Source organism: Gadus morhua, chromosome 10 (assembly GCF_902167405.1).
Source record: "Gadus morhua chromosome 10, gadMor3.0, whole genome shotgun sequence".
Classification (NCBI taxonomy): Eukaryota; Metazoa; Chordata; class Actinopteri; order Gadiformes; family Gadidae; genus Gadus; species Gadus morhua.
This window is the reverse complement of record NC_044057.1, coordinates 22,742,326-22,752,219: the sequence shown is the minus strand read 5'-3', so window position 1 is coordinate 22,752,219 and position 9,894 is coordinate 22,742,326. Positions and strand designations below refer to the sequence as shown.

The following is a 9,894-nucleotide window of genomic DNA, read 5'->3' as shown; positions in this document are numbered from 1 at the left end:
GGCTCAGACCTAAAACCCCAGCCTCCGGAATGGTCTGATGCTTACGGTCCTTCCTTCCTTCCCCGCTGTGGTTCAGACTTTGAGGAGCCCGAGGACCCCTCTACCCGCTCCTTCTTCTCCGAGATCATCTCGTCCATCTCTGATGTCAAGTTCAGCCACAGCGGGCGCTACCTGATGACCAGGGACTACCTCACGGTGAAGGTGTGGGACCTGCAGATGGAAAACAAGCCGCTGGAAACCTACCAGGTGTGTACACCTGTGTGCGTCTGAGCCTGTGTGTGTATGTGTGGGTGTGTGTGTGTCTGTGTCTGTGTGGCTGTGAATTTAAGATAGTATGTGTGATCGTGTGTGTGTGTGTCTGTGTTTGTGTTAGTGTTTGTGTGTGTGTTTGTGTTAGAGTGTGTGTGTGTGTGTGAATGTGTGATGGTGTGTGTGATCATGTGTGTGTGTGTGTGTGTGTGTTTGTGTTTGTGTGTGTGTGTGTGTTTGTGTGTGAGTGTGTGATGGTGTGTGTGATCATGTGTGGATGTGTTAAACCACTGTTGTGGCGCTCTAAGACCCTTACAGTGCTGCCCCTTAGGCAACAATGATTGTGGGTCTGTGAGTGTGTGTTTTGTCTTAAGCTTGCTTGAGTGCGGTCGGTCCGCGTTGGTAAATTGAGGTTAGCATCAGATTCAATCCAACTTTATTGATTTCTGAGTAATCACTCAACATGATCCGGTTCCACTGTCACCCTGCCTATCTGTTGCCTCCTTCATCTTAACCCCCCCCCCCCCACCCCCCAGCAAAGCTTATTGAGCTGGGCGTCTCCAGGAAGACTGAAGGGTAAAACCCACCCACCGTGCGGTCACCGGGGTCACGTCCTCACTGTCCGACCGGGCGGCCATCTTAGAGGGGGCGGATGATTGATAAGGTCACGTCTGCGACCCAGGGGAATCCCCTTCCCCAGGCTATCCGGGTCTTCCGCCTCACCTGCCAGCTAGCATGTATCATCTTAGCAGGGGGTCACCAGGTCTTTGGGGATTAGTGACAGAAGAGCATATGCCAGTGGAGATTATGCATGCGTGCTCGTCCGCGGTAAAACAAAAGATAGGTGACGAGAAAATAGGAGCCAGCCGAGGCTGCTTTCTGCCCGGTGTGTCGTTTGGCATCGTTAATAATTGGTAAGGTTCCTAATCATTCACTGATGAAGCAGGTACCAAACCATTTGGGCTTTTTATAGTAGTAATCAGCCATAAACAATTGGCTTATCTTGGTTATATAACCACCAAAGCTTGTGTAACAGGAATTCTTATGTTCTTATGTCTTATGTGCTCCTTTGTGTTCAGGTCCATGACTACCTAAGAGGAAAGCTTTGCTCTCTGTATGAGAACGACTGCATCTTCGACAAGTTTGAGTGCGTCTGGAACGGATCAGATAGGTGAGACACCTCAGCCGAGCATAGATTTGTTTCTACATCCATCATTCTATCACCTATCCGTCTTTCCATGAGTTTGTCCATTCATCCATACATCTATCAACCCTTCCATGATCCATCTGCAATCATCCTTCCATTCAACCCTTTAATCATCCATCCCCCCCCCTCCCTTCCATCCAGTCACACATCAGCCAGCCCCATCACTGCATCTCAAATCCATGGATCATGGACAATCTGTTCTGACATTTGTCTCATCCTCTAAGGTTTCCATCCTTTTATCTACCCATCTACACATCCATGCACCTAGCACCAACCCACTCATCCAACTAACACCCCCCCCAACACACACACTCACACCCCCCCCCCCCCCCCCAACTCATCCACCCATTCATGCACCTAACACCAACCCACTCATCCACCTAACCCAGACCCACTCAGCCCCCCATTCCTCTCAACGACCATGTCTTTCTGGTCCCCAGTGTGATCATGACCGGCTCCTACAACAACTTCTTCCGGATGTTTGACCGGAACACCAAGCGTGACGTCACCCTGGAGGCGTCCAGAGAGAACAGCAAGCCCAGGGCTATCCTCAAACCCCGCAAGGTAGCATAAAGCATGCATGTGCAACACACTGTGAGGGATAAACATTCAGCCATCTACATATCGAGTCATGGTTGGAGTAAAGTGTTAACTCCGAGCCGAAAGGACCTGCGTTCAACCCCCGACGTCTACATTTGGATTTACATTTATGGCATTTAGCAGATGCTTTTACCCAAAGTGACTTATAATAAGTCTCCAACCTAGACCCCCTTCACTGCTGCTGAATACTTGATGAGGTACACGCCACAACGTTGTGTTCCGAACTCGGGGCAATCGACTTCAGCCCTGGGGAGGGCGGCTGTGACGTACCGAGGTGACGCCCCGTGAGCCTAAGACCCAGCCAAGTCACCGGATTACGTGTGGGCCACACTGGCGTGAGTCACCTTTTTCCTCGAGGGTAATCCTTGCACTTCGTTTGCTCCTTCAGGTGTGCGTCGGGGGGAAGCGTCGCAAGGACGAGATCAGCGTGGACAGCCTGGACTTCAGCAAGAAGATCCTCCACACCACCTGGCACCCCCAGGAGAACATCATCGCCGTGGCGGCCACCAACAACCTCTACATCTTCCAGGACAAAGTCAACTAGACCTCCATCTGCACCCTCTTACTGCCCCGATCCGTCCACCCCGTCTACTACTACTACCCCCGTACCAGCCCTTAACCCCGCTCAAGGGAGTAGGGCCAAGAGAGAGGTGCATGGAGAAGAAGGAAGAGGGAGATCGGGACGGATTTGCTCTTCCTTCCTCCTGTTTGTCGTGGTTAGGTTTCACAGCTCTCTTCATCGCTTAAGGCGGTGCAGAGCATCCTGGGAAAGGTTGAATGTCCGGTAGGGTATCCTGTGACTGGTTTTGACACTGAGGGACAAATTAGACGGTTTGGAAAGTGAAACCCTATCCCAGCCTGGATACAGCTGGATAGAAAACCGATACGTCTACGCCCGGAATAAAAAGATCACACGAGACAAAAAAGAAACCTTGCACAAGCTGTTTTGTGTGTCCGCAACTCTTAACTCGTTGAATTTAATTTATTTAGCCACACAGACACCAATCTCCCCCCCCCCCCCCCCCGAATAGGCCATGAATCTGTGTCCTTGCAAAGAGCACTGCTGGAAGACAATTATTTTACAAAAAAAGACGGATGAGAGATCTGTGAACAAAGAGCACATGGAAGAAGGAAGGAATCTACAGCAAGCGAGGGATGCTCAACGTGACGACAGCACCCCCTGGTGGCCGTTCTGCTAATGCTGCGGTGCATGCGTTTAACACGAAAGGTTCTCAGACTAGAGATGTCATCATGGGGCCTCAGCAGACAGCGCCACCCACACTCCCGGTGGTGATCTGTCTGAATTTGGACTGTTATACCAATGGAAAATGATCCAGAACTTATTTGCTTTGGTAGCACTGGAAATCGAAGACAGCAGCTGTTGTGTTTATGCCTGTGACTTTACTTGTATTATTTTTAGTATTTTTATGTTAATGTCCCTCGAGTGAGAAACGTGTGTGTTGTCATTGTGAAGGAGGAAGAACCAATGGTCGTTCTTCGAGGCCGTCGTCATTTTTATCGAGTCCTTCCCTCTTGGTCAAACGATTCTGTTTAGAAGCTGTGGTGCCTTCTTTTTAGTATTTGGGGGTTTGATGTAAGGGGTGGGGGAGGGGGGCGGGAGGGCTTCGACAAAGGCAGGAGTTTTGAATGTCTTTCAATGAAATGTTATTTTAGGATTTCGTTCTTGGTTTTTCGTTTTTTTCATTCTAGAAAAGGAAGAGATCGCACAGAGAAAGTACAAAAGTCTGCGGGTTTGGCGCGGACTAAGTGTGTTTAAGGGATCATCTGTCCCACTGTGACGTCCACGAAACAAAAACGACAAAACTGTTTTCAACCAATTAACTCAAGCAGAAACCACAACAGTTAATTCTAGTCAGTGTCAACGAGCTTCTGACCAAATAGATCCACACTCTCTTTCTCTCTCTCGTAATGTTTTACACTTAATGCAGAGTCATTCCAAACTAATCCTTAGTTGGTCACGGCACCTTCATGAAGCGGCTGTTGGATCGGTAGGACGACTCTTATCGAGCAGTCCATTGGCATTAGACCAACGGTGTGTTTAGCTCCAGACAGGTCGGTGTTGCATGCGCTGCATTTGGATACCTACACCAAGATGCTATGCAAGGAAAGTGTTTTCAGCCCGTTGTCCTATAAAAAGTAGCCTGTTGTTTACACGCATCGAGTTTCAGCCGATTGTCGAGGCCATTTCATGTTTCTCCAGACGGAAGCAGGTTATTTTTGTCACTGATCTGTGATTTCCTTTGGGACGTTTGACCCGACCAAACGCCTTGATCGAGGGAGGGATGGGATTTTTTTCTGGTCCCATATGAAGGAAAAAAAATAACCGACAAGACTCTGTGAATTCAGGGAATTATTCAGCGTGGTTCCTTTAAACAGTACGTCTTCTAAACAAATCCTTGTGAATCTTCTAATTGAAAAAAATGTTTTATAGCTCAGAATGTAATGAAAGGCAATTAATTACCATGCAGTCTTTATGCTTACTGAACTTTCTTTGATTAAAAAAAGAATAAAGATGTGCAAGTTGAATTCACGGTGTTGGTAACCTTATTGTCTGGCCTTATTAAATCATCAAATCATAGGAATATAACTGACTCCACATTTTACCTAATTGTGCAAGATTGCCCCCATGTGGACAAAAAGTGATAAATAAAATCACCGCCATAATATTTGGAATTTAAAGGCCATTGCATCTTGTTGATTTAAATGTCAACTCCATGAAATTCATAACATTGAACTATAATGCTTTGAAAACAATGCAATCTGAATGTATTCGTTTTGAATTCACTTCTTTGAAATTCATGGCATTTCAAGTTAAACAATTTCAAAAACACTAAGAATTCAATTGCTAAACATTCAGAATTCAAAACATTATGGCAGTGATTTGCCTCCATAGTTGTGAAGTTATTGCTGTGAACATTGTAAGAAAAAAAGAAGAAAAATTAATACTCAATTTACAAGAAAATCTAAAATTGATCAAAATGATAGTGGTTCCATTTCCTGGTCAAACTAACTAACAGGACTTATGGTCACAAAAGTGCTCTTTGTGTTCTATTCGCGGAACGAAATTACTAAGATTGATTTCTGGGACTACTAAGAATGAATTTCAAGATTGCAAAAAAATTAAAAGATAATGTCTAAATTAAACAACCACTGTCTTTTAACAGTATAGGCCTAGTGCAACTTCGGAACATGGAATATACATAGTACAAACGTCATTCAGCATTGAATATATTATGATACATGGAATGCATACATATTCAACCAAATTGCATATTTTTACCTTTTCGATTATCCTACATCACCACAACATGTAACATGTAGATGCCAGTTGATTTCTAAACAGTTACTTTCATGCATTTTGTCCTTCAGAAATTCAGAAATTAAAGAAACTGTTTATATAGACTATAGAGACTTCCTATAGGCATTTTACATAAATGCACAATAAAACCATACTACATGCTTTTTGAAGCCTCTATTCCTAAATCTTAAAAACCTGCACTATCTGATAGCCTACATAATGGCAAGCTATTGATCCTTCATTGCTACAATCCTGACTGAACATACGCACCAACCGAAGGGGAGACCTAATACAAAGCCAATGCACATATGCAATAATAAATGATAAAAGACATGTCCTTTTTAATTGGCCCCACAGGACTGCAGACGATGCCCAACGTTTGAATCAGCTGGGGGATGAGGCTGTCAATCAAAGCTCATATTTATAGCAGGGCTGCCGAGCCTGTGCTTACTCACAGCAGACGTACGGAGACAGACACCTCCAGCTCCTCCGAACACCACCAGGGACCGGCTGGTCCTCTCCACAAGTTGGTATTAGATCCCACTCCAGAGGGACTTTTATTAGTTTTACCCGTCGTGAAACATCGTCATTCTTGCAAACTTTCCTTTCATCTCCTTGTGACCTCCGACGTTGGACTTTTTTTCCCCCCCGACCGTCTGCCGCCGTCAACTCCGTCACCATGGATACCGAGCCGCCCGGCTCGGACAACGGCACGGCGTCGAACGGCAGCTCGGTGGACCGGAGGTTCTACCTGGACCGCGGCTCCTACCAACACCTGGACCCCGGGGACCTGCGCTCGGTGGTCCCCGCCCTCCTGGGGGTGCTGTGCGCCGTGGGCCTGGCCTGTAACCTCAGCGCCATGGCCGTGCTGGTGTCCAACGCCCGCCGGGGCAAGCTGTCCCTGGTCAACGGCCTCATCTTCAACCTGATGCTGGCCGACGGCCTGGTGCTGGCGTTCAGCGTGCCCTTCCGCGCCGCCGCCTACCACCGCTCCAGCTGGACGCTGGGCTGGCCCGTGTGCAAGACGGCCGACTGGTTCTTCCAGTCCTGCATGGCGGCCAAGAGCTTCACGGTGGCGGTGATGGCCAAGGCCTGCTACCGCTACGTCTCCGGCCCCAACAAGCAGGTGAGCCTCCGCCCTGGCTCCATCCTGGTGGTGCTGCTCTTCACCTGGCTGACGGCCTTCTCCGTCACCGCCCCCCACCTGCTGTTCGCCACGCTGCGGCGGGAGAGCCGCGGGCTGGTGTGCGTGATGGCGCCGCCCCCGGAGAGCCGGGACTTCATGTGGGTGTACGTGAAGGCGTACCCCCTGGCGGTGTTCTGCCTCCCCCTGAGCTTCGCCATGCTCTACTTCTGGAAGGCGTACGGGCGGCGCCAGCGACGGGCCACCAAGACGCAGAACCTGCGCACCCAGATCCGCTCCCGGAAGCTGACGCTGATGATCTTCTGCCTGACCGTGGCCATGGCTCTGCTCTGGCTGCCCCACTGGGTGGTGTGGATGTGGGAGCGTCACCTGGCCGAGAGGGAGAGGGGCGAGCAGGTCGGCTCCTCTCCTCCCCTCCTGCTCTCTCTCTCCGCTCAGCTGCTCACCTTCTCCCTGTCGCTGGTGAACCCGCTCGTGGTGCTGTCGCTCTCCGAAGAGTTCCGCGAGGGCTACTGGGGCCTCTGGAGGCGGCTCACCCTGCGCAAGCAACCCCCGCCCAAACCCAAGCCCGGGCCCCACAACCCCACGTCCCTGATGTCCCCTCACCCAAGACCGGAGACCTCGGGCCAGCAGAGAGAGGATCGCCCTCCCCAGGGCTCCGCCACATCTGTTCACGGCCCCAACACGGAGAGTCTGCGTCAGCCCCAGGCGGTGGTGGAGGAGGAGGAGGAGGAGGAGGAGGAGGAAGAGGAGGAGGGATGCAGAGGCGGCGGGACGGAGGCGGATGAGACCAGCCTGAAAGACGGCGTCGCGTTGCCCGACGTGGAGCAGTTCTGGCACGAGAGAGAGGCTGGATCTGTGACGGATGAAAACGACCCCGTGCCCTGGGAGCACCAGGGAGGGGGGGAGACAGTGGGGAAGGTGGTGAACTGATCGCTGGCCGGGCTCACATCACAAGTAAGGCGTCCGATTAGCGTTAGTTTGATCAGCAGAGCAGAGTTTGTGGTAAAGAAAATCGCAAATGCATCTGCATTCAGAGTTTGAGGTATTGTCTTTTGTTTGTCGTCACATTTTTGATGGCTGATATTAAAAGCTATTAGTAAAAGGTAACAAATATGTGCATTATAATGTATATTAAAGGCTTTAAGCTGGAATACTACTGTTACTGTGGGTATCCCTTGAGGTATATATTGAGATTAATTATGTCAAATGTCAATTAAACATTGACATTTTTTTCATATTAGTCTCATTGGCCGGCCAAGGAACATTTTAAATAACGATATGGTGGTGTAAAAGTGGATTTTGTAATAGGTATTTGTGTAATGATGGTTAAATTGTCATGTGCTTTTACCAATAAAGTTAATTACAAAAAATACGTCACTCCAATTCCTGAATTGTCTCATTAATACAGATTAATACTGTATAGCTGTGTTCTTCTCTCTCACATAGGTGAACCAATTTATATCAATAATCAATTTAATGGATAAATTCAACTTCATCTGATTGCATTTCTGAAATGTATACACAAAGGCGCGCACACACACACACTCACACACACACACACACACACACACACACACACACACACACACACACACACACACACACACACACACACACACACACACACATGCACACGCACAAATGCACAGCTAACGACAGGGATCAGACATCGTCAGATGGACCCCCTGTTGGCCCCTGGTCATTAAATACATCTTCATAAGGGCAGATTAGGATCAGCAGGTGATCTCATTAGTGGGAAAGGGCTCTGCTTTGAACCGGCTGCCATCGTGCAAGTCTTCTCCCAACCGTTGGGGGACCCGTTAGGGATTTTCTCTTCGACATCTCGCAAAGCAAACCCGATAGGTCAAAACCCCACGCGATGGGGGAAGGGGGGCTTGCAAGATAACAGGAAGTGATGTCACGCGTGAGATGTGATCGATATGCCTTACCAGCATCCCGGCAGAGTGCAACACACTGATGCCTTTTGTAGATTCTCTCCAGCTGAGCTGCTCATGAAACTAGTACTAGTACACGTCATGGGCTGGTTCACTAGACTAGGAGGCGTTTTGTATTGTGAAAGAACCGACTGGTGAAATGAAAAGTAAGGAAAACAAAGAGAAGACAAAAGATATATAATATTTAGGTCATTATTTTTCCTTCACTACCTCCTTCTCCCTCTCCCTCCCACATGACATTTTCCTCCCATAAATTATTGATGGTGACCTTTCCCCACCAGAGGAGGGTGATCATTTGACGGACCGCTTAACCCCGTCATTAGTCCCCGAGCAGGCTAGCATTAGCCTGTAGACCACCAAGCCATACCTGATTCTCACTGCAGCTGAGGGTGGCTTTTTGCATTAGTATCTTCATGCAGGAGAGCTACCAATTAAGGCATCACCCTTGGGTCACCATGGTGCCATAACTGACCCATACTCACATTTCAATTCATGTGTGTGTCAAAAACACAAATAATAAGCAAAACTGCGCCGGAAGAGTTTATTTGAGTTGTCTGATCAGTGGTTTCCTGACATTTGTGTTATTATGTTGGGATGTTTACACACTAGACGTCATGCTGAATCTCCCAAGCCAAATTGCGGATTCATAACGTGCAGATTCAAGAGGATAGTTGCGGATTATTTGTTGTCCTTTTTTTTAAACAAAGGATTCCTCTAATATCTAATATCTATCCCTCACCAGAATGTCGAGACAGGGTGGAAGAATTGTGAAGACTAGATTGTGTTTGTTGTTTCTGTGTTGTTACATGACTATAAGGATTTATTGACTTTTTTTTAGCATGGGCTACATCATTTATCTGTGAACATAGCGAGGCAACACAAACCAAATTAAATGACTGCAGTGATTCTGCAGTCATGCAGAACGCAACACCCAGAGTTGCTCCAACGCTAATGGTGCGCTGTTATTGCTCTAGTAATATGTTAATACGTCAAATAGACATTAGCCCTGCTAAAATGTAAACGGGCAGAAGAACATGGTACACAATGGTATCACACGGTACAAGGGTATTATAACACTGATAACATAACCATAGTGTAAATAGAGTAAACAGGGCTGGATAAACCATATGGTCAACACTTGTTAATGTTTGGCATTTGTGCATCTGTGGATTATAAATGGTCTTCATTTAAAAGCACTTGAGGGGAAGCATTAGGCCTACAGTTTGCCTCTGTATTGAGTTCTATAATAAGCGCTAAGTGTTTGAACATTTTATCATAATTGTAATGATTGCACCAAGTGCATTCATTATAATGCACTCGGTGATGATGTCCACGTTGCAATTATTGTTTTTAGGGGGGGGGGGGGGGGGGGTTGAATGTTGGAGCTCAGGGGCCCAGTGTAACGTTCATATGACAC

General features: G+C 47.8%; 2 protein-coding genes across 2 annotated transcripts in view; both read left to right on the top strand.

Annotated features, from left to right (window-relative positions):
• LOC115552113 (serine/threonine-protein phosphatase 2A 55 kDa regulatory subunit B beta isoform) overlaps positions 1-4,607 on the top strand; it is a gene marked incomplete at its 5' end in the record, with an annotated part of 16,042 nt that extends 11,435 nt beyond the window's left edge. The window contains 4 exon segments of the mRNA XM_030367889.1: positions 77-246; positions 1,329-1,420; positions 1,897-2,020; positions 2,445-4,607. Coding sequence (XP_030223749.1) covers positions 77-246; positions 1,329-1,420; positions 1,897-2,020; positions 2,445-2,600 — 542 coding nt within the window.
• Positions 4,608-5,740: 1,133 nt separating this feature from the next.
• gpr151 (G protein-coupled receptor 151) lies at positions 5,741-7,852 on the top strand. Its single transcript, XM_030367888.1, has one exon. The coding sequence runs from the start codon at positions 6,055-6,057 to the stop codon at positions 7,450-7,452; it is 1,398 nt and encodes a 465-aa protein (XP_030223748.1). The 5' UTR covers positions 5,741-6,054; the 3' UTR covers positions 7,453-7,852.
• Positions 7,853-9,894: the final 2,042 nt, after the last annotated feature.